Here is a 25,322-nt window from a genome sequence, read left to right on the forward strand (position 1 = left end):
TGGCCTCCACAGCTGCCTATAATAATAATATGCAGTACTTATTGGGTGGTAGAGTAGCATAGTGGTTCGCACAACGCTTTACAGTACCAGTGACCAAGGTTCAATCCCCACCTCTGTCTGTAAGGAGGCTCTACATTCTCCCCATGACTACAGGGGTTTCTTCAGTGGCTTCTTCCCACTGTCCAAAGACATACTGGTTGGTAGGTTAATTGTCATTGCAAATTGTCACGTGATTGTGCTAGGAGATAAATCGGGGGTTGCTGGGCAACACAACTTGAAGGACTGGAAGAGCCTATTCTGCTCAAATGCTCCCATCCTCCCCCATGGGAAAAGCTTCTATCTGTCTATGCCTCTCTCCAAATTTTATAGACCTCTGTTAGTACAGTCCCCTTTAGGCATGGCACATGATGCATATACATTGGTCATGTTTATAATGGCATAAAAAGCATTTTACAGCATTTACACCCTGGAAGCGCCTGCCCATGACAACAATAAACCTGAAATTGATTTAGAAACGAGTAGCTGGAGATCCTCTGCAGGTCAGGAAGCTTCTGTGGAGAGAGAAATAGTTCACGTTTCAGATGGAAGATGGCTTGTCAGATCTGGGTGAGGCTCACGACTGCTATGTTGTAAGCTGCAGAGAAGGGATAGTGTTGGGGGAGTCTAAAGGGAGCATCTGTGATAGGGAGCAGACTGAGTGAGAGGTGCTGGCTGAGAGAGGGCAAGGGAAGGTTGTGACTTGTCCACCTGCAGAAAGATGCAAGTAAGAGAGGAGACGAGAATGAGAGGAAAAGGCACAATAGAATTGTGAAACCAGAGACATCGGCTGCCAGCAATCCAGAATAAATCCAGGTCAGGTGGCATCTGAGGAGACGGAACACTATGGAAGGAGGAGGAGAACAAGGGGGAAGGAGGAGGACGGAGGGGGGAGAGCAAAGGGAGGAAGAGGAAAGACAGAGTGGGGAGAATGGAGAGCAGTGGGTAGTGGAAAGGAAGAGGAGGAAGGGAGAAAAATGGAGGTAGGGTAGGATGGGGAAGAGGAAGAGGGGTCAGGAAGGAGGAAGGAGTGCAGGGCGAGAGGAGAGGAGGAGCGGTTGAGGGGAGTGGTGGAGTAGGAGGAAAAAGAAAGGAGGAGGAAGGGAAGAAGTAGGAGTATGCGGGAGAGGGGTAAGGAGAATGAAGGGAGAATGGAGAGGGGAGGGGCAAAGATAGGGAGAGAGGGAAGGGTACAGAGGAGGGAAAAGGAAGGGACAGGTTAAGGAGGAGGAGGGGAGGATTAGCAGAGTACATGTTAAGGCTAAGTACTTCATGATTATCATTTTGAGGGAGGTGGCCACATGGCAACTGTAGAGAGAGAGAGAGAGAGAGAGAGAGAGAGAGAGAGAGAGAGAGAGAGAGAGAGAGAGAGATGACCACCAGGCTGGCTAGAAAGAGCAGTCAGAATGTGTTAGGCATCTCCTCCGCATGGGTCCCTTTTGTACAGCAATTGTTCTTCCTTTTTGGACACTAGCTTCTTCAGGAGAGTTTAGTTTCACGCAGATCTCACACTCCGCTCCAATACAACCCATAGCAACAAAACACAGAGCACTGAACCTCCCCCGAGGTTCATTCTCCACTGAATTCACCTACTTCAGATAACCAGCCTTTCCAGTTTGCCTGGCCAGTCCAGATGTAATCTATTACATTAACGCTGGTTTCCTCTCTCCACCAATGCTGCCTGCTTTCAATATTCTTTTCTTTATTTCAGATCTCCTGCAACTGTATCTCACAGTTCAGTACAGAATCATATTGTTTAATTTTACTCTACTTAGAAATACAGCACAGAATATGTCCTTTGAGTCGCGTTGCCCAGGAACCCACCTATTTAATAAGAAACAAGAGAAAATCTGCAGATGCTGGAAAATCAAAGAAACAGACACAAAAAATGCTGGAGGAACTCAGCAGGCCAGGCAGCATCTATGGAAAAGATTCGGATCAACATTTCGGGCCGAGACCATTCAGCAACGTCGGAGAAAAAAGATGAATAGATTTAAAAGTTGTTGGGGGGGGGGTGGAGAGGGAGAAGCACAAGGTGATAGGTGAAACTGGGAGGGGGAGGGGTGAAGTAAAGAATTGGGAAGTTGATTGGGAAATGATACAGGGCTGGAGAAGGTAGAATCTAATAAGACCATAAGGTGTAGGAGCAGAATTAGGCCATCTGGCCCATTGAGTCTGCTCCACCATTCAATCATAGTTGATCCTTTTTTTTTCTCCTCCTCAGTCCCATTTCCCGGCCTTTTCCCTGTAGCCTTTGATGATATGTCCAATCAAGAACCTATCAATCTCTGCCTTAAATACACCCAACGACCTGGCCACAACTGCATGTGGCAATAAATTCCACAAATTCACCACCCTTTGGCTAAAGAAATTTCTCCACATCTGTTTTGAAAGGGTGTCCCTCTATCCTGAGGCTGCGCCCTCTTGTCCTAGACTCCCCCACCACGGGAAACATCCTTTCCACATCTACCTTTCAACATTTGAAAGGTTTTGATGAGAATAGGAGAGGAAAGAAGGCCATGGAAGAAAGAAAAGGGGGGAGGAGCACCAGAAGGAGGCAATGGACAGGCAAGGAGTTAAGGTGAGGGAGGGAAAAGGGAACTGGGATGGGTGAAGGAGGAGGGGGTGGGGGCCATTACTGGAAGTTCGAGAAATCGACGTTCATGCCATCCGGTTGGAGGCTACCCAGACAGAATATAAAGTGTTGCTCTTCCAACCTGAATGTGGCCTTATCGCGACACTGAAGGGGGCCATTGGGTAGACATCGGAATGGGAATGGGAAGTCGAATTAAAATGGGCATCCACTGGGAGATCCCACTTTTTCTGGTGGACGGAGTGTAGGTGCTGGGCGAATTTGTGTGTGTTACCCACCTATTGAACCCTAGCCTCATCACAGGGTCAGTTATAATATTGCATTCACCTACTAACCAGTACACCTTTGGACTGTGTGAGGAAACCCAAGCACACGGAGGAAATATGGAGGAGAGCCATGGTGAGGACACACAAACTCCTTCCAGGGGACACCAGAATTGAGCTGTCAACTCGGCAGTGGCAAGCTGTAATAGTGCCATGTGAACCACTACACTATGTTGGCATATCTCCTGTACCCTCTCATTCTCACCCTGGTTTCACAGCTCTTCCAGACAGGTCAGCTGAGATTAATAAGCCACCCCCTGACAGCCAGCACCAATTCTATTGCATCATTCAGCCTCCCGCGATCTCCACCCTCACACAGACAATTTTGCCCACTCCCATTCTCTGCTGGATAAAAAAAAAGCCTGTGCTGCTTTTAACCAACTCCAGATGAAGATTCATCAAGCTGAAACATCAATCCTATTTCCAATGTAATGAGTGAGTTTGGGATTTTCTCTCTGGAGTGAAGGAGGATGAAAGGTAATAGGTCCTTCGGCCCATGATATTGTGCTGATTTTTAACCCACTCTAAGACTTCTTTCCTATGTAACCCTCCATTTTTCTTCTATCCATGTGACTGTCTTATGTCCCTAATGCACCTACCTCTACCACCACCCCTGACAGCGCATTCCACACCCCCCCTGTGTAAAGACCTTCCTCTAATAATCTGCCAATATTTTCCTCCAATCACAGTAAAATTATGCCCCCTCATAATAGCCATTTCTGTCTCTGGCTGTGCACTCAATGTATGCCTCTTATCGTCCTGTATGCCTCTGTCAATTCACCTCTCACCCTCTTTCACTCCGAAGAGAAAAGCCCCAGCTCTCTCAGTGTATATCGTTGGATGTGTTGGTTGTTAACGTAAAGCAAGGGTTCCCCTCCTGACCCTTCAGTTAATGCTAAGGCTCCAAGACATTAAAAAGATTGGAAACCCCTGATGTATATATATTTCATTGTAAGTTTTGATGTACGTGTAATAAGTCAATCTAAACATGAATCTGAAATGATAAGAAACAATAAGTAATGCCGTTGAAATGCTGGTATCTTGATTCTGGGGTGCCTTTAGTGATCCATGGACTACAAGAATTCCCACACAGAAGCTTCCGAAGCTATAGACCTCAAGGACCAGAGAGAAGGGGAGGGTAATGGGGTGTAAAGCATGAATTAGGTCAGAGATGTTTCGATGTGCATGTGATAAATAAATGTGAAACTGAACCTGAAAGGAAAGGAAACATTATGTAATGACTTTGGAGTGATGGCACTCTCGGTCCTGTGATGTCTTTGGCGATCCAGGGAGGACATCATTTCCCAAACCACAGACCTCAAGGACCAGAGAGAAGTTAGCTCTGTATGACAGGTTACTGCATCATTAAACATGCGCACATTAAAGATATGTAAATGAAACCATACATACATGGAGACTGGACATGGAAAGGGATTTACTCAGGCTTGAGCTGGTCATGCCTCCTGGAAACTGGAGATCAAAAGTCCTGGTTAGTCGGGTTAGTACAACAGCCACAGGTTGGAACAAACACACTGATGAGTCCACCAATGCACTTCCATCCAATCCCAGATACAAAACCAGCCATCGCCTCCAACATCCCACCCCCGCTGGGTCGAAGCATACCCGAACAGAATGAAAAACTGGGTGGCTACTGTGTGAGAAGTGCTTGCTGCTCTGGGCCTGTACCCAACCTTTTTCCCAGGGCTGAGGAATCAAGAACTAGAGGGCATGGGGGAGGGATTCAGACTATACAACACAGAACAGTACAACACAAGCACAGGCCCTTTGGCCAATAAGGTTGTGCTGAAATATTTAAGATGAATATAAAAAGTCTCTGGCCAGGACTGAAGGACCTGAGGTATAAGGAAAGGATGAATAGTTAGGATCTTACTCCTTGGAATGTAGAAAATTGAGAGGAGATTTGATAGAGGTGTACAGAATTATGAGGGATGTAGATATTGTAAACACAAACTGGCTTTTCACAGTGGGACTAGAGGTCACGCCTGAAGGGGGAAAGGTGAAAAGCTTAAGGACAGCATGAGGGGAAACTTCAATCAGAGGACTGAGAGGGTCTGGAATGGCTGCCGATGCAAGTGGTACACATGAGCTGAATTTCAATGTATATGAGAAGTCTGGATAGGTAGGAGTCGATGGGAGTAGGCTGGCACAGACTAGATAGCGTGAAGGGCCTGTTTCTGTGCTGTACTTTGCCATGACTATCTCACTGAAACCTACTGGATATTGAAAGGCCTACATACAGCAAATGTGGAGACGATGTTTCCAATAATGGGGAATCTAGGACAGAATAGAAGGATGTCTCTTTAGGACAGAAATGAAGAGGAATCTCTTCAGCCAGGGGGTGGTTAATCTGTGGAATTCTTTGTGGAATCTGTATATTTAAAGTGGAGATGAATAGCTTCTTGATTAGTCAGCACATGAAGGGTTACAGGCAGAAGGCAGCAAAATGGGGTTGGGAGGGAAAATAAATCAGCCATGATGGAATGGTGGAGCAGACTTGATGGGTTGAATGGCCTAGTTCTGCTCCTATGTCTTCTGGTCTAAGAGGAGGAAAGGGATACTGACCCAGCCACCCCCTTGACAACCTGCTTCCACATTTGCTCAAATGTGATCTCCTGCAAAATTCCAAAGTGAACGTGCTCTACATTGCACCTTTCCACCCAGTCACTTAGCTTGTACCCCACTCAGGCAGAAGCTATAATTAACAAGACAAATCTCAGTGAGTAACCACTAAAAATTTACAAGCTGTTGCCCTACAGCCATTGGACTTCTGGATGTGCTTCCCTTACCTCAGACCTGTCCGGGCTCCGCAGCCATGGACTCTGTAGTTCATGTGCCCTTTGTATTTTCTCTTTCTTTTTTGCTGTTTGCATGATTTGTCCTCTTTTGCAAATTGAATACATGGTTGTCTGTGGTGTTTAGTGAATTCTATTGTGCTTTTTATTTCGTGCCTGCCTGCAAGAAGGTGAATCTCAAGGTTGTAGATGACATAACACTTTGAAAATAAATTTGAACTTTAAACATTGATTTTGCCATCGACACCTCTGTTATTACATTAGGAGAAATTCTCAGGGAAGGATTGTGCTAGGACTGTATAAAATATAAGCACAAGAGATTCTGCAGATGCTGACAATCTTGAGCAACACACACACACACACAGAATGCTGGATGAACTCAGCAGGCCAGGTAGCATCCATGGAAATGAATAAACAGTCAACATTTTAGGCCGAGACCCTTCATCAGGACTGGAAAGGAAGAGGGAAGAAGCCAGAATAAGAAGGTGGGGGAGGGAGAGGAGCACCAGTTGGCAGGTGATTGGTGGACAGATAAGGGGGAAAGTGCACGGGTGGGGGAGGGGAATGAAGTGAGAAGCTGGCAGGTGATTGGCGAAAAAGATGAAGGACAGAAGGAAAAAGAATCTGATAGAGGAGAGAGGACAATGGGAGAAAGGGAAGGAGGAGGGAACAAGAGGGAGGTGATAGGCAGGTAAGAAAAGAGAAGGGGTAAAAGAGGAGGATGAGGTTAAGCGGGGAGTGTATTAGGATAAGAGAGGAGGTGTAAAACATTACACGAGGAAATCTGCAGATGCTGGAAATCCAAGCAACACACACAAAATGCTGGTGGAACACAGCAGGCCAGGCAGCATCTATAAGAAGCACTGTCGACGTTTCGGGCCGAGACCCTTCGTCAGGACTAACTGAAAGGAAAGATAGTAAGAGATTTGAAAGTAGTGGGGGAGGGGAAAATGAGAAATGATAGGAGAAGACTGGAGGGGATGGGATGAAGCTAAGAGATGGAAAAGTGATTGGCAAAAGGGATACAGAACTGGAGAAGGGAAAGGATCATGGGACGGGAGGCCTAGGGAGAAAGGGGGGGGAAACACCAGAGGGAGATGGAGAGCAGACAGAGTGATGGGCAGAGAGAGAGAAGGAAAGGGGGGGGGAACTAAATATATCCGGAATAGGGTAAGAAGGGGAGTAGGGCATTAACAGAAGTTAGAGAAGTCAATATTCATGTCTCAGATGGGACATTGGGATAATTTTAGATCTGTCAAACTGAACTCAGAGACCAGAACTAGAGGTTTAAGGTGAAAGATGAAATTCTTATTATTTTTATTTTATTAAGAAATACGGTGTGGAATTGGCCCTGTGAGGCCTTCAAGCCACACTGCACAGGAACCTCTGATTTATCCTAGACTAATCACAGAACAATTTATAACCTACTAATCAGCATGTCTTTGGTGGGAGGAAACCAGGGGACCCAGAGAAAGCCCATGCATTCCACGGGGAGAATGTACAAATCCCTTACAGATGAAGTCAGAATTGACCACCCCCAGCTGTAATAGCATTGTGCTATCCGCTACACTGCTGTGGTGCGCATTTCAGAGGAATTTGAGGGGGAACTGTTTCACTCAGAGGGTGGTGAGAATATGGAACAAGCAGCCATTGGAAGTGCTAGGCGAGGGTTTGATAGTAAAATTTCAGAGGAGGTTTAATAGTTACATGGATGGGAAAGGTTTGGAACGCTATTTTCCGGGTGCTGGGAGTAGGCAGAAGATCATGCTGGCATGGACTGGATGGGATAAAGGGCCTCTTTCTGTGGTGTACAGCTTTATTCCACGAAATTTGTCTTGCTCCTTACAGATCCTGCCTGAATCCCAAAAAGGACAGCCCATAGCACCATTCAAGGGGAAGGTACAAAACGAATTAAGCAAGCCATTACCACACAACACCAGTCAAAGTGCATTTATCAGAGATCACAGCAGCATCCTCCACCTCTGCGGTAGGTGCATTTGGAGGTCTGAAGCACACCCTCACCTGGCTGGGAATCAGAGGCTGTCTATCATCAATGTCAATCAGCACGTCATCCCGCAAAGATGGGCTTCGAGTTCCTGGGGAGACAGAAGGGAGAGGACTGTAGTTACCCATTCTCTCCAGAGGAGGCAGTCTAGAGCTGTTAGAATTACAATCTGCCACACACAAGAGATTCTGCAAATGCTGGAATTCTTGATCAATGCAGACGGTCAGGCAGTATCTATGGGGGGAATAAATAGTCTGACAAAGACAGCTCAAATATATATGTTAATACAGTATATTAAATAATACTGAGAATGTGAGTTGTGGAGCTTGGAAGTGAGTCTGTAGGTGGAATACTCAAGAGGTCAAAGAACACTAAGGCTGTCTACAAGAAGGGTCAGAGCCGTCTCTACTTCCTGAGGAGACTGAGTTCCTTTAACATCTGCCGGACGATGCTGAGGATGTCCTACGAGTCTGTGGTGGCCAGTGCTATCATGTTTGCTGTTGTGTGCTGGGGCAGCAGGCTGAGGGTAGCAGACACCAACAGAATCAACAAATTTATTCGTAAGGCCAGTGATGTTGTGGGAGTGGAACTGGACTCTCTGACAGTGGTGTCTGAAAAGAGGATGCTGTCCAAGTTGCATGCCATCTTGGACAATGACTCCCATTCACTCCATAATGTGCCATAATTAGGCACAGGAGTACATTCAGCCAGAGACTCATTCCACCGAGATGCAACACCGAGTGTCATTGGAAGTTATTCCTGCCTGTGGCCATCAAACTTTACAACTCCTCCCTCGGAGTGTCAGACACCCTGAGCCAATAGGCTGGTCCTGGACTTATTTCCACTTGGCATGATTAACTTATTATTATTTAATTATTTATGGTTTTATATTGCTATATTTCTTCACTATTCTTGGTTGGTGCGGCTGTAACGAAACCCAATTTCCTTCGGGATCAATAAAGTATGTCTGTCTGTCTGTTAGATTGAACTTGATGGAGATCTTTAAGGAGGTAATTTTGAAAACTGAAGACAGTGTAGTAGATGCTGTCTGTATGAACATTTGAATTTAACACATAGGACCAGTACAGAACAGGAAACATTCATTCAGCCCACAGTGTCTGTGCTGGCCACGATGCCAATTTAAGCTGCATTTGAATTAAAATTAGAATCACGTTTATAATCACAGAGTTATACAATTGGTCACTTTATTAGGTACACCTGCTCATTAATGCAAATATCTAATCAGCCAATCACATGGCAACAACTCAGTGCATAAAAGCATGCAGACATGGTCAAGAGGTTAAGTTGTTGTTCAGACCAAACATCAGAATGGGAAAGAAATGTGATCTGAGAGACATTGTCCATGGAATGACTGCTGATGCTAGACATCTCAGAACATACTTTTCTCCTGGAATTGTCATGCACAGTAGTCTACAGTTTACAGAGGATGGCACAAAAAACAAAAAATATCCAGTGATTGGTCATTCTGTGGGTGAAAATGCCTTGTTAATGAGAGAGGTCAGAGGAGAACGGCCAGACTGGTTCAAGCTGACAGGAAGGTGACAGTAACTCAAATAACCACACATTACAACAGTGGTGTGCAGAAGAGCATCTCTGAACACACAACATGTTGAACTTTGAAGCTGAACATTGCAATACGTAAGATATACTATGAGTTACAGTAAAAAATATATTAAAAAAATAAGCAGTGCAGAAAGAGAGCAAAAATAGTAAGGTCGTATAGATGGACTGTTCCGGAAACCTACACATGGTCTATATCCATTCAATCTCTGCCTGTTCATTTGTCTGTCTAAATGCCATTATCATCAATGCTTCCACCACTGCCTTTGACAGCATGTTCCAGGCACCTATGACTGGGAAGTGAGGATTGTTCTACAAGGAGAGATTAAGCAGATGGAATCCAGGAAGAGCTGACTAGTTGGATATGCATTGGCTTGATGTTAGGCAGAGAGTGATGGGGGGAAGGTTTTTCTCAGAATGTGTGTCCAACATTGAGCACATCTACAAAGAGCTCTGTCACAGGAAAGCAGCATTTATCATCAAGGACAACTGCGATCAAGTTCATGCTCTCTTCTCACTGCTGCCATCAGGAAGGAGGTACAGGATCCTCGGGTCCTACACCAGCAGGTTCAGGAACAGTTATTACACCTCAACCATCAGGTTCCTGAACTGACGTCGATAACGTCACTCACCTCCATACTGAGCTGATTTCACAACCTATGGGCTCACTTTCAATGACTCCCCAGCTCATGTGCTCAATACTATTTATAACTTATCTATCTGTTATTATTATTATTTTGTTTTTGCACATTGGTGTCTGTCCATCTTTGTTTATGAGTAGTTTTTCATTGATTCTATTGTGAACACAGTAGTGTAGTGGTTAGCACAATGCTTTACAGTACCAACAACCAAGGTTGGAGTTTGTATGTATCCGCCCGTGACCATGTGTGTTTCCTCTGGGTGCTCTGGTTTCCTCCCACAGTACAAAGATGTAGCAACTGCTAGTTTAATCGGGCTTTGTATATTGTCTCGTGATTAAGCTAGGGTTAAATCAGTGGTTGCTGGCCAGCAAAGCTGATGACACTACAGTCATATGACGAATCAAAGGTGGTGACAAGTCAGCATATAGAAGGGAGATTGAAAATCTGGCTGATTAGTGTCACAACAGCAACCTTTCATTCAATGTCAGCAAGACCAGGGAGCTGATTATTGACTACAGGAGGAGGAAACCAGAGATCCATGAGCCAGTCCTTATCCGAGGAGCAGAGTTGGAAAGAGGCAGAAACTTTAAATTCCTCGCTGTCCTCATTTCAGAAGACCCGTCCTGGGCCCAGCATCTAACTGCAACTTCAAAGAAAGTATGGCAGTGGTTGCACTTCCTTAGGGGTTTATGAAGATTCAGCATGACATTTGAAACTTGGACAAACTTCTATAGGTGTGCAGTACAGAGTATATTTACTGGATGCATCACAGTCTGATATGGAAACACCAACAACCTTGAATGGAAAATCCTACAAGAAGTATTGGATACAGCCCACTCCATCACCATAGAGCACTGATACAGGAAAGTAGCATCCATCATCAGGGACCCTCACCACCCAGGCCATGCTCTCTTCTCACTGCTGCCATCAGAACAAAGGTACAGGAGCCTTCGGACCCACACCACCAGGTTCAGGAACAGTTATTACCTCTCAACCATTAGGCTCCTGAACCAAAGGGAATAACTTCACTCAACTTAAATATATTAAAGAATATCTATGTTTTTGTTGTAATTTTGTCCTATGAAACCATTGTTATGAGATCATCATTGTAAATGATGCTTTTTGTTATGTTTGTACTGACCGAAATAAATTAACTTCATTCATTCATTCATTCATTCATTCAAATTCACATGTCCCATCATTGGAATGTTCTCACAATCTATGGATTCTCTTCATCTCATGTTCTCGATATTTATTGCTGATTTATTTATTATTATTATTATTTCTTTCTTTTTGTATTTGCCCAGTTTGTTATCTTTTCCACACTTGTTGAAAGCCCAAATTGGTGTGGTCTTTCTCATTGATTCTATTATAGTTATTGTTCTTTTATGGATTTATTGCATATGCCCGCAAGAAAATGAATCTCTAGGTTGTATATGGTGATAAATATATACTTTGACAATAAATGAACTTTGATCATGAACACAAGTGACTCTAAAATCTTGAGCAACGCACACAAAATGGTGGTGGAACTCAGCAGGTCAGGCAGCATCTCTGGAGGGGAATAAACAGTCAATGTTTCAGGCCAAGACATTTCATCAGGTCCTGTCTTATAGCCTTTCAAACTTCTCTTTACCCTCAGAGTTTACCGAAGGAGCTGTGTTCTCCACCATCAGCATCAAGGTATTTGATCACAGATCATCAGGGGGACGACCAGTTGTGATGGTACATGCTTTCAGGCTTTTGTATCTTCTGCCCGATGGGACAGCGAAGAAGAGAGATTGTCCGGGGTGGGGGGGGGGGGGGAGTCTTTGATTACGTTAGTTGCCTTTGTAATGCAGCGAGAAGTGCAGATAGAATCCACGTCGGGGACACTGCTTTCTGAGATGCACTGGGTGGAGTCCACAGCTCTGTGTTTTCTTGCGATCACGTACAGAACATTGCTGAACTAAGCCATTATGCATCGATATAAGATGCTTCCTATTGTGCATCAATAAAGGTTAAAAAAGGTCAGTGGTGACATGCCAAATTTAACATTTTGGGTTGAAACCCAGTGTCAGGATACAAAACGTCAGCAATTTCTTTCTCCCCACAGATACTACTTGACCCGCTGAGTTCCTATTTACTCCAGCAAAAGCACACCTGAATAAAGGATCTTAAACCGCAATATCAAGCCCCTTTCCCTCCAGATGCCCCTGACTCGTTGAGTTTCTCCGACACCTTCGAGTGTTACTGCCATATTGATGGCTAAAGATTAAAGGTTGGTTTGATTTCTGACACTTCTTGCATTGTAATATAGAGTGAAATGCGTCCTTTGCATTGAGGATGTGTTGGGACACCCCCAAAATGGCCACATTTCCAGCACCAACGTAGCGTGCCCACAACTCACTAACCCTAACTCATACGTTTTTGGAATGTGGAAGGAAACTGGAGCACTGGAGGAAACCCACGTGGTCACAGGGAGAAAGTAAAAACTTTTTGCAGACAGTGGCGTGAATTGAACCCTGATCTCCGGTGCTGTAAACAATTATGCTAACAGTTACACCACCATGTACACCCCCCCCCCCCCCCACTTTAATGGTGTTAATTCGATATGAGTTGTTATTTAGCTGGCAGGCATCTGCGAGAAGTTATATTCGTAGACACAATAGACAGCTGTGGAATCTCTTACCAGCCAGCAGAGGTGTCATATCTTTCTTCTCTGTGTATGGGTCACAGTAGAACTCTTCCAGAGACCTGATAGTGCACTGGCCCACGACCGGCCGTCTTCCAAACTGCCTGTTATCAATCACCTTGATGCTGATGGGTGGAGCATACAGCTCCTCCTTCGGTAAACGCTGAGGACATAGAGAAGTTGGTTGGAAGGACCATAATGCATATAATCAGAATTAGACCATTTGGCCCATTGAGGCTGCTCTGCTATTCAATTGCAGCTGGTTTTCTTTCTCTGCTTTTTCCCATTCTCCCACCTTCTCCCTGCAGTCCTTGATGCTCTTATCAACAAGAGCCTATCACACTTAAATACATCCAATAACTTGGCCTTGGACTTCATAGATTCACCGCCCTCTGACTAATGGAATTCCTCCTCATCTCAGTTTGAAAGGTTTATTCCCTTCGTCTGAAGTTGTGCCCTCTGGTCCTGGACTCACCGATTAATGGAAACATCATCTCCATGATAACTCTATCTAGGCCTTTTAGTACCCGGTAGGTTTCAAAGAGATCCTTCCATTTTCTTCCCAAACTCTAAGTACAGACCCAGAGATATCAAACTCTTCTCTTACGTTAAACACAAGGAAAGTAAACACAGAAATATTGGATGATCACAGAAGTGTCTGAGTTCAATTCGCTTCACACACCTTCCCATCACTTGCCACGCTCCCTTTTGCCTCTTTATACTGGCTACCTCCCCTCCACACTCAGTTCTGATGCAGGGTCCATGGACGGGAGGCTGGTTTCTGTCCTGAGCTGAGCTGTGCCCACAACTCTCTGCAGTTTCCTGGTGGTCTCAAGCAGAGCAATTCCAGGATTCAGGCCTGCCCGATGGGAGAAGAGAGGATGCCTGGGGTGGGCAGTGACTGAAGGTGATTTCAGCCTGGAGGAGGTGAGAAGCTTCACAACTCTCTCAGCCACTGACAGCACTTACAGGAGGTGCTTCCTCAAGATCTATCATCACGGACCCCCACTTCCCCTCTGCCATCCGATTTCTAAATGGACATTGAACCAATGAACACTAATTCACAGTTTTTTCTGGTTTTGCACTATTTTTAATTTAATATACATATAAGTACACTCACTGTAATTGATAGATTTACATTTTTCTATACCATCATGGATTGCCACTAATTTAACAAATTTCATGACATATGCCGGTGATATTAAATGATGCCCTCACTCATACAGTCGGGCAGCAGGTACGCAGCCCTGAAGACCAGCAGCATCAAGACTTTCTTGCAATGTTGAGGCCTTGAACAAATCTGCACAACCCTAACGCTACCATGGCAACAGAAAACCATGACCCACTTCTTGCACAACCGTGAACTTGTCTCTGTGCACACTACTTACACTATTGCCTTGTTTGCTCATTTTTTCTCTATTCACTGTGTAATCATTTATATATACAGTGGATTCCAGATAATTGTGCCGTCAGCTGCTTCCTTGAGAAACTTAATGAAAACTTAATGAAACAAAAACTAATTGAGAAAATAGCTGGGGTTCCCTTCCTTTATTTGGGACACTGTGCCGCTTAATTGGCACACGAGATTGTTGCCCAGCAATGTCTAACTAGCATCAGTTGCTGGACGTGCTTAGAACAAACAGCTTTTACGTGGCGCTAGCTTTGTGTGCTGGCGTTATATTTTCCATTCGCACCGACAGACACCGATTCAAAAGCACATCCGAACTTGAGTGAAGTTTATTGTTGGATTACAACTACTTCATGCAGGAAGGCGATGAAGGCAGTCCATTATCTACACTAGGAGTCTGTACAGATTTTGTCATTTACAATTTCTTTTGTTCAATGAAAAGAACATGGCAGTGTACACTGGATGGATTCCTCTATCAATAACTATTAAGAGCTATTACACAGTTTTATAGTACTGTGGTAATATTATTAATGTTCTAATTTGTTTTGTATTTCATTTAAATACATAATCTGTTACTCGTTTAAACAGTAGTTTGGCTTTTTACATCATTTTAACTATTTCCTTGAACCTCGGCTAACTAGAACAATCACTTAATTGGGCCAAAATGAGTCATTTTAACTGGGATCCACTGTACATAATTTTGTATGGCAGCAAAGACTCAGAAATTTCTTCAGATGTACCATGGAGAACATTCCTAACATGTTGCATCAACATCTGGTATGGAGGCTCCAAAGCAGACGATCAAAAGAGGGTGCAGGGGGTTGTCAATTCAGACAGCTCCATCATGGGCACTAGCCTCCCCACCATCAAGAACGTCTTCAAGGGCTGGTGCCTCAGAAAGGCAGCATCTTGCAGGACCTCAATCAGCTGGGACATGCATTATTATTACCATCAAGCAGGAAATACAGGAGCCCAGAGACCCACAATTAATGTTTCAGGAACAACTCCTTCTCCTATGCCATCAGATTTCATGAACAGACTTTATTTCATTTTCTTCATTTTGTAATTTCTGGTAATTTTATATCTCGGACTGCACTGCTGCTGCAAAATGATACATTTCTGGTCCCATGATGGTGATAATAAACCTGAATCTGAATCTACATGCTTGTGATAGTGCTCCAAGGAAGCTGGTCATTACACCTGTCTCTCACCATACGTGTGCACATCACAATCAACCAATGACTTGACTTGGATGGAAAGGATTTGACAGGAACCCTTCCCCATCAGCCCTCTGAGACCTAGAGACACAGCGGATAACTGTAAAGTCACTCACCACTTCGAAGAAGAGGACGGACGTGCTGAAATTAGGGTTCTTCTTGGCGTTCTTAATGACGCAGGATTGAACCATCTCTCCCCCGCACTCCACGATGAGGCTGGGCGAGGACACACTGGACAGCTGGTAGCTCTTCAGATTCCGCAAGCCCCAGGCAAGAACCTGCAGAGATCGCACACGACCGATGACCGGGTCTTCCCTCAGCTCTTATCTCACCCCAAGCCCCTGGGTCTTTTTGGTGCAAACTCACCTCCATGACGTGAGGTGTTGAAAGCCAGAAACTTTATCCCAGAGAGGAAATGCCTAACACAAAGGGGCCTAACTGAATAAGATTAAGGTGATTGAAGGAAAATACAGTATGGGTGGGGGGGGGGGGGGGGGGAGGTGTCAAAACTAAGTTTCTATACTGGGAACCTGTCTGGATTGGAGACTCTGTCTTATGAGGATAGGCTGAGTGAGCTAGGGCTTTTCTTTTTGAAGTGGAAGTCGAGAGGTGAGTTGATAAAAGGTGTACAAGATGATGAGGTACAGATTGAGTGCATTGTCATAGACTTGGAGAAAAATATAGGGGGATGTGAGAAGTAAGTTTTTTACTCGGAGAGTGGTGGGTGCATGGAACGACCTGCCAGGGAGATATATTAGAGACATTTAAGAAACTCTTAGATAGGCAATCATGGGCTATGGGGGAAGGAAAGATTAGATTGATCCTGGAGTAGGTTAAAGGGTCAGCACAACATTGTGGGCTGAAGGGCCTGTGCTGTTCTGTACAGATTTATGTTCTACGTTCGATATTTTAGTGTGATATTTTAGTGTGAAAGGCTCCAAGAAAGGTTCCTTCGTCAACATATAGGACTTACTTGAGAGGGTGCAACACTGGGCCTCCTCCTAAAGCACAAGCAGGGTCATGTAGCTGATGTGTTCGTTGATCAGCACATTGGGTCCAGTGACCATCATTCTACTAGTTTTAAAATAGTTATGAAAAAAGACACTACCAGTTCACCGGTTAAGGTCCCGAAGTGGGCTAGGGCAAACTGTAGAGCCATTCTTGTGTCGGCCTCTTAAATTTAAACAATCTCCCTCAAACAAACATTGGGAGGTCAGCTTTTTTGAATTACACTCCTAAACTGTGGAACTCAATATGGGATATGGACTATGTTGACATTTTTAAGCACCTGCTCTAAACCTATTTAATTAAACTTGATTTGAACCAACATTTTGTGTTTTATTTTCATGTTTGCACTTTATCCCATTGTAAAGCACTTTGAACTACATTGTCTGTAAGAAAGATGCTCTATCAATACACTATCATTGGTAGTATTATTTATTTTTGTGTGGGCATAGCCAAACACATTCATTTGTCAATTGCTAGGGACTTTCAAACTATTCTAGTACTGTTTAATGTTGTGGCTTTCTGGAGATTTACAAAGATATTACTGTGTAGACCTAATTGTTTAATGTTATTGTGTAGTGACTGTGGGATGATATCATTTGTAGATATTACTATTGGGACAATGTGTGCCCTGTTCATGTTCCATAGTCTTTCAATTTCCTCTTTTAATTCAGCATATTTCTGGTGTGTTTCACTTACTGATTTCTGTATGTTATGTGTGTTTGGAATGGCTGTATCCATTAAGTAGGTTGTTCTTGTTTGTTTATCCTGCATTATTATATCCGGACGGTTATTATGGATTGTCCTATCCATAATAACGGATCAGTCGTAATATAATTTATGGAATTCTGCCTCTAAAACTGGATCAGGCTTGTACTTAGAGTAAAATATGATTCCTTTTTATGAGTTTGTATTTTAAAACAAGATTTTGGTGAATTATGTTTACCACTTGATTGAGGCTGTGTAAGTAATCAGATCAAATTAAACTGCTACAGGATCTTGCCATGTTTTGGATTGTTGTCGGTTTTCTTGGCATTTTTTACATTTATCGTTTTGAATTTGTTGGTCTTTTATCATGTATTTTTGGTCTTTTTTTTGTGGTAACTACCTGGTCCTGTATTGCCACAAGGAATGCTTCTGTTTCTGGGAAGAGGTCTCCAACTCTGAGCCAGGCATTCGACACTTCCTCACTGACATCTGCTCAGATCTTCCATGGAGGGTCATGCTCTTCCCTTGGTTAACTTTTTCTTCAACAGTGGTAATTTCTTCATTTTTCAGGCTTGTGCTCCCATTTAAATTTGGTGGTGTGAATTTATCAGAATTGCATATGCTCGCATGGAGTGCTGAATTCTGTTTTTGTTGTTGAAAGTATATCCTTAGAAGTTTTATCTGACTGTTGTATAGATTTTTAATGTCGGTTATTCCTCTTCCCCATTCTGTCCTAGGTAACATTAATCTAAATGTACATAATGTTTTCTGAAGTTTGTCATTCAGTTCTTATTTTTCTTTGTATATTTTCCAGATCCGTTTCGGACCAAGATATTATACCAAAAGAATATGTTAACATGGTTATAGTGAAAGTGTTTATTGCCTTAAGCCTTTAAGAAAATTCTGTCAAAAGCTTTTCATTTATCACACTATAATCTATTTTCCTTGCTTGTTGATTTCCCAGATACTTACATGTTTCAGATTCATCCACCAGTTGTATTGTATGCTGCTGCTCAGTTTTGTATATTGCACCTTTCTTTATATTTAATGCTCTGCATTTATCTAGTCCAAAAGTTATGTTTGTATCTTCTGAATTAATTGCTTTAGCTTTGCTGATGAAGGAGCAAATAATTTCAATCATCCATGTTTAGAGGGTGTGTCAAGGCATAACTTACTTCATCCATTATTGTTGTTATTACAATTCTTATTATTGTTGAGCAGGGTCTAGCAGAGTTTGACTGGCCATGATTGGAAGCACAGGCCAATTGCAAGTATGACTTGGGCTGAAGGGACAGTTTACACAGTTATAACCCTGAGACTCGATGCTATGTGTGAGGAGGTTGTCAGGAGATGATGGTTGATGGGCTAATGGCAGGAGCACTTCAGCTTGAAGTGACGGCAATCAGGGGCTTGAGCAGAATGGATATGTGGAGAGTGGGATGACCGCCAGTGTCCAGTCAGAGAACAGAGGTGACGGAATGTGCATCTATTTGATAATTCATTCCTGTGGTTGGGGGTGGAGGGTATACAGAGATAAGTTGTGGGATTGATTGTGGAGGCAGGGAAATAGGTTGGAGGATTGGTGGTGGGGCAGAGAAGGATAGGATGGGGATTGGTGGTGGGGTCAGAGAGAGATGGGTTGGGGGATTGGTGGTGGGGTCAGAGGGAGATGGGTTAGGGGATTGGTGGTGGGGGAGAGGGAGATGGGTTAGGGGATTGGTGGTGGGGTCAGAGAGAGATGGGTTAGGGGATTGGTGGTGGGGCAGAGAAGGATAGGATGGGGATTGGTGGTGGGGTCAGAGAGAGATGGGTTGGGGGATTGGTGGTGGGGTCAGAGGGAGATGGGTTAGGGGATTGGTGGTGGGGGAGAGGGAGATGGGTTAGGGGATTGGTGGTGGGGTCAGAGAGAGATGGGTTAGGGGATTGGTGGTGGGGGAGAGGGAGATGGGTTAGGGGATTGGTGGTGGGGTCAGAGAGAGATGGGTTAGGGGATTGGTGGTGGGGTCAGAGAGAGATGGGTTAGGGGATTGGTGGTGGGGGAGAGGGAGATGGGTTAGGGGATTGGTGGTGGGGTCAGAGAGAGATGGGTTAGGGGATTGGTGGTGGGGGAGAGGGAGATGGGTTAGGGGATTGGTGGTGGGGCAGAGAACGATAGGATGGGGATTGGTAGTGGGGTCAGAGAGAGATGGGTTAGGGGATTGGTGGTGGGGTCAGAGAGAGATGGGTTAGGGGATTGGTGGTGGAGGAGAGGGAGATGGGTTAGGGGATTGGTGGTGGGGTCAGAGAGAGATGGGTTAGGGGATTGGTGGTGGGGTCAGAGAGAGATGGGTTAGGGGATTGGTGGTGGGGGAGAGGGAGATGGGTTAGGGGATTGGTGGTGGGGTCAGAGAGAGATGGGTTAGGGGATTGGTGGTGGGGCAGAGAAGGATAGGATGGGGATTGGTAGTGGGGTCAGAGAGAGATGGGTTAGGGGATTGGTGGTGGGGGAGAGGGAGATGGGTTAGGGGATTGGTGGTGGGGTCAGAGAGAGATGGGTTAGGGGATTGGTGGTGGGGGAGAGGGAGATGGGTTAGGGGATTGGTGGTGGGGTCAGAGAGAGATGGGTTAGGGGATTGGTGGTGGGGTCAGAGAGAGATGGGTTAGGGGATTGGTGGTGGGGGAGAGGGAGATGGGTTAGGGGATTGGTGGTGGGGTCAGAGAGAGATGGGTTAGGGGATTGGTGGCGGGGCAGAGAAGGATAGGATGGGGATTGGTAGTGGGGTCAGAGAGAGATGGGTTAGGGGATTGGTGGTGGGGGAGAGGGAGATGGGTTAGGGGATTGGTGGTGGGGTCAGAGAGAGATGGGTTAGGGGATTGGTGGTGGGGAGAGGGAGATGGGTTGGGGATTGGTGGTGGGGTCAGAGAGAGATGGGTTAGGGGATTGGTGGTGGGGGAGAGGGAGATGGGTTAGGGGATTGGTGGTGGGGCAGAGAAGGATAGGATGGGGATTGGTAGTGGGGTCAGAGAGAGATGGGTTAGGGGATTGGTGGTGGAGGAGAGGGAGATGGGTTAGGGGATTGGTGGTGGGGGAGAGGGAGATGGGTTAGGGGATTGGTGGTGGGGTCAGAGAGAGATGGGTTAGGGGATTGGTGGTGGGGGAGAGGGAGATGGGTTAGGGGATTGGTGGTGGGGTCAGAGAGAGATGGGTTAGGGGATTGGTGGTGAGGGAGAGGGAGATGGGTTGGGGATTGGTGGTGGGGTCAGAGAGAGATGGGTTAGGGGATTGGTGGTGGGGGAGAGGGAGATGGGTTAGGGGATTGGTGGTGGGGCAGAGAAGGATAGGATGGGGATTGGTAGTGGGGTCAGAGAGAGATGGGTTAGGGGATTGGTGGTGGGGGAGAGGGAGATGGGTTAGGGGATTGGTGGTGGGGGAGAGGGAGATGGGTTAGGGGATTGGTGGTGGGGTCAGAGAGAGATTGGTTGGGAGATTGGTGGTGGGGCAGAGGGAGATTGGTTGGGGGATTGGTGGTGGGGCAGAGGGAGATTGGTTGGGGGATTGGTGGTGGGGCAGAGGGAGATGGATTGAGGGATTGCTGGTGGGGTGTGCAGATTCAGCAACCGATGGTGTTTCCAGATCCATGTCCTCTCTGACATGATTTATGAGGATGTTGCCAGGGCACGAGACTGAGCTATAGGGAGAGGTTGAGTGGGTGAGGACTTAATTCCTTGGAGTGTAGGAGAACAAGAGCTGGCCTGATTGAGGTATATAGAACCTAGAGGGGCATAGAAGGAGAAATGCAGACAGTCATTTTCTCAGGGAAGGGGAACTAAAATTTAGGGAACACAGGTTTAAGGTGAGAGGAGAGCACGTTAAAGAGGTTATGAGGGTTTCTTTTTCATCTAGAGGGTGTTCTTTCCATGGAACTAGCTGCCAGAAGGTGATTGGGGCTGGTATAATGACAACATTTCCAGGACATTTTGAAAAGTAAAGGGATAGGAAAGGTTTGGAAGGATTAGTGTTACAGGCAGTCGGGTGTAACCAGCTTGGTGGGGGTGTGGCACCTAAGACTGGGCCAGCTGTAAGATTGAGGTTCAATTCCCACCACAGTCTGTGAGGAACTGATACTGTTTGCTCCCCCCATCACTGCAAGCATTTCTTCTGCGTGCTTTCATTTCTTCCAACTTTTCAAAGATGTGCAAATGAGATTTAGTAAGCTGTGGGCATGCTGTATTGGCACTGGAAGCGTGATGACGCTTATGGACTGTCCCCAGTGCTTCCTCGGACTGTGCTGGTCGTTGCTGCAAATGATGGATTTCACTGTATGTTTTGATGCTTTGATGTGCATGTGACAAGTAAAGCTAATATTTGATTGAATTTTGGTGGTCATGGTAGTATTGGGGCCTGTTACCATGTTGTGTGAGTGGGTTGGAGGGGTGAGTGGACGCAGGAGTGTAAGCAGTGACCCACCTCAATGCCAGTTCGCTGCAGGACAGGCTTGATGCCCTGAGGCACCATGTAGATGTCGGATTCCCGCTGTGGAGGCGGGTACGGCAGATCCGTGTCATCCTCCTGCCGGGAGAAGAAGCAGAGGTCAGAACGAGCGTGGAGGGTGGGGAGCGGTCTGTTCCCTGTGCACTCACAGGGTGACCAAGGTCCCAGTTGGAGGGAAGGAAGAAGAGGGGGGCAGCTCAACCTAGGCCCCAGCTCTTTCCGCGCTGCATGGCAACGGCTCTTGCAAGCGGGCATGCATGCACATGCACACTCGGGGTTTGCACAAAAACCACTCAGACACACACAGGGCTGGGGAGGGAGAGGGAGGGTGAGGAAGAAGGAGAGGGAAAGGGAGAGAGAGGAGAGAGAGACAGAGAGAATGAGAGAGAAGGGGGAGGGAGAGGGAGGTCAAGGAAGAAGGAGAGAGACTCAGAGAGAGAATGAGAGAGAAGGGGGAGGGAGAGTGAGTGGGGAGGAAGGAGAGGGAAAGGGAGAGAGGAGAGAGAGAGACAGTGAGAGAGAATGAGAGAGAATGGGGAGGGAGAGTGAGTGGGGGAGGAAGGAGACAGAGGAGAGAGAGTAAAAGAAAGCTAGAGGGTGGTAAGGGGGAGGTTGGAGGGGGGAGGGGAGAGAATGGTTACCAGAGAGGAAGAAGGGAGAGAGGCAAAGCAGAGTGGGAAGAAGAATGAGGAGGACAGGGAGAGGGGAGGAGGGAAGATGGGGATGGGGAGAGAGGACAGAGGAGGGGGAAAAGATGGGAAAAGGGAGATAGCAGGGGAGGACAAAGGGGGAGTGGGAAGAGGGAAGCGGAGGGGGTAGAGAGGGGGGAGAGGGTAAGGATGGATAATTATCCACAGTAATACAATGGGGTTGGTAGAAGAAACTGGGGGTAAATCTGAGACACAAAGACAGATGGTTGGAGAGACACAACTTGCCTTTGCTAAGCCAAATACAGATTAGGTTACATGTGGGGAGAGGTGAAGAGGGTCTGAGATTTCATTGATAGTTTTTCTTTAACGTTGATAGAAAAAGCAGATGGTAATCATTAAGGGTAAACAAAGAGCAGGAGTGAGTGAGAAAGGCGAGGAAAGCTATACCCATCTCAGCAGACCCTCGCTGAAGAAGTCAGGAACACAGATCTGAGAGAAATGTTGGAGAAAGAAACCAGAGAGAAGATCATTAGACCATCAGAACCGGAAGTTCAGGAGACAACATATATCTTCTCAGAGAAATCAAGCACTTTTTCAAATCTACAGCCATCTAGTCATTGCCCTGGGATCAGGTCAACAGCTTCAGCCTCCAATATTGATCTCATGACGTTTAATCCTGTTGTATTCACTACAGCAGGTGTATGAGGCATCTAGGAAGGGGTAGCACCTGTGGGGAAGGGGTTAGTAGTGTCCAGTCTGGGACACCTCACTCATTTTTGGCCCCCACTGCACATTCAGTTCAATCTGTGGCTCCAAGTAGCTGTTTGCGTGCAGCAATAGTTACACCTCAGTAGACAGCTTCCACAGGTGGGCTAAACCAGGTGAGGAACCTGGCAAACATCATACCCTGGTGAGATAGAGACATGCCTGTCCTAGCTCTCAAAGTCAGCTCCAGCAGACTGGGTGATTGAGATCAACAATGAGATCCACTGGACAAGAAGGTGGTACTGCAACACTTCGTGGAGAGCGAAGGACTTGGCATGGCACAGAAGAAGCCATGGTCATCCACTGCAATCAAGGAAGACCCCAGTTTGTGATGGCGACTCATACCACCGGACCAGCAGTTCCAAGGTTGAGAGTGAAATGTCCAAGTGCAACAGCTCTTCCACTTTAAAAGCTCTCCTGTACAAACCTCCTGTCAATGCTGGATACGATGGACAACCAACACATTGACTACAACCCACACTCACTCTCCAACTCACCACCATCTTCCAAAAGTAACCATTTCCTCGGGAATACAGCCAACATAATCAAAGACATCACCCACCCTGGACACTCTCCTTTCTTCCCTCTCCAACTGGGCAGAAGATACAAAAGCCTGAAAGCACATACCACTGGACTCAAGGGCAGCTTCTATTTCACTGTTGTGTAACTATTGAATGGTCCCTCATACGATAAGATAGACTCTTGACCTAACAATCTACCTAGTTGTGATCTTGCACTTTATTGTCTACCTGCACTGTACTCTTACAGCAGCTTTTACACTTCATTCTGCATTGTCTATATAATGGGTGGTGGGGTGGAGGTACATCTCTACCACAGGAGGTGTAAAGCACTCCCTCCTTCCACTAGCTTGCAGGTCAGCTTTGGGCAAGGTGTAGCACCTGCTTAGCCCCTCCTCCCACACCCCACACCCCACCGATCAGGGTCACGTGAAGCCATGGGAGCAGGTGGTGGGTGGTCATACGAGCAGCGGGTGCAGATCACCAGTCCTGGTTATGTGACCACTGACACCAGGCAGACAATCTCTGAAGAGTACGGATAATGGCTGATGTCACACATCTTGTAAAGACACTGCCCAGAAGAAGGAAATGGCAAACCATGATGGAAAGACCATGTTTGCCCATGTCATATGACAGGGCATGTGATGCCACAGGAGGGTGGGAAGAAAGCAAAGCTCAACACATCATGGAAACCAGCCTCACTCTGTCTACACTTCTTGCTGCCTCAGTAAAACAGCTAAAATAATCAAAGATCCCATCCACCCCAGACATTTTCTTCTCCCCTCTTCCATCGGGCTGAAGATACAAACGCCTGAAAGCACATACCACCAGGCTCAAGGACAGCTTCCATCCCACTGCTATCAGACTCTCAAATAAACCTCTCGGATACTCAAAGACAAATGCTTGATCTCCCAATCTGCTTCAATATGATCCTTGCAGTTCTTTGTCAATCTGCATTTCGCTTTTACTGTAATACTATATTCTGTATAATGTTTTTGTTTCTATTACCTCGATGTCCTTATGTATGGAATGATCTGTTTAGATGGCATACAAAGATGTTTACTCTTTCTCGGTACTTCTTAAGCCCATCACCCCTGACAGCCTTTCAGGTAGCCCATCACTGGACACAATTGTAGCATAGCAATTAGTGCCACTCTAGTACAGATCAGGGTGTTCTGGAGTTCAGAGTTCAATCATGGATCCTGTATGTCCTCCCCGTGGAATGTATGGGTTTTCCCCAGATGCTCTGGTTTCCTCCCAAAGTCCAAAGATGTACCGGGTACGTTAATTGGTCATGGTGACCTTATCCCATGATATGGTTAGGGTTAATCAGGGTTGTCGGGAGTTACTGGGACAGCACGGCTCAAAGGGCTGGAAGGGCCTGCTCTGCGTTGAATCGCTAAACGAATAGATAGATCTTTGAAGACCCTTCCCCTCCATGGGTGAGGTAATTGCAGCTTTCATTGGTGTTTCTGTAGCTCTGCATTTTCACAAGATCAGGTTGCTAGCCTCATGCCCAACACTCCTCCTTCCGAAGCCTGGCTTGAGCCCATCCACAACGTCATTGCTTCTCAGCACATGGTGACAATAATAAACCAAAATCGAAATATAGTGAACAAAAGTCATTTGAGAAGATTCCTCATTCCTTGGATTAACTCCACAATTTGAAGAATATGTCTCCTCACCCCCCCCCCCCCCCACTCAAGCCCCTTTATCAGGCTCACAGCTCATCCAGCTCAGGGCTTTCATCCTGGACAAGTCACATCATACCCAGAATCAGTCTCTGTTCTGAAGGAATTCACTGTCTGAGTCTTCACAACCCCGCAGGGTGAACAATTCCAAAGGCTCAAGGTTCAAGATGCATTTATTAATTACACATACATCAAACATACAGTGAAATAACAAACAAGAAAG

At 45.8% G+C, this 25,322-nt stretch overlaps 1 protein-coding gene across 6 annotated transcripts in view; it reads right to left on the reverse strand.

The window, feature by feature from the left end:
- Positions 1-25,322, reverse strand: part of dysf (dysferlin, limb girdle muscular dystrophy 2B (autosomal recessive)) — a 400,698-nt gene that overhangs the window by 93,868 nt on the left and 281,508 nt on the right. For 3 of the 6 annotated variants that reach the window (XM_059965797.1, XM_059965798.1, XM_059965796.1), the window contains 6 exons: positions 22,573-22,614; positions 21,452-21,553; positions 15,408-15,569; positions 12,664-12,829; positions 7,788-7,861; positions 4,363-4,422 (listed from right to left, as the gene is read on the reverse strand). In XM_059965797.1, coding sequence (XP_059821780.1) covers positions 4,363-4,422; positions 7,788-7,861; positions 12,664-12,829; positions 15,408-15,569; positions 21,452-21,553; positions 22,573-22,614 — 606 coding nt within the window. The remainder of the gene's footprint in view (positions 1-4,362; positions 4,423-7,787; positions 7,862-12,663; positions 12,830-15,407; positions 15,570-21,451; positions 21,554-22,572; positions 22,615-25,322) is intronic. The other 3 variants (XM_059965801.1, XM_059965800.1, XM_059965799.1) reach the window with 2 other exon arrangements.

The sequence above is a fragment of the Hypanus sabinus genome, chromosome 3 (genome assembly GCF_030144855.1).
Source record: "Hypanus sabinus isolate sHypSab1 chromosome 3, sHypSab1.hap1, whole genome shotgun sequence".
In the NCBI taxonomy this organism is placed as follows: Eukaryota; Metazoa; Chordata; class Chondrichthyes; order Myliobatiformes; family Dasyatidae; genus Hypanus; species Hypanus sabinus.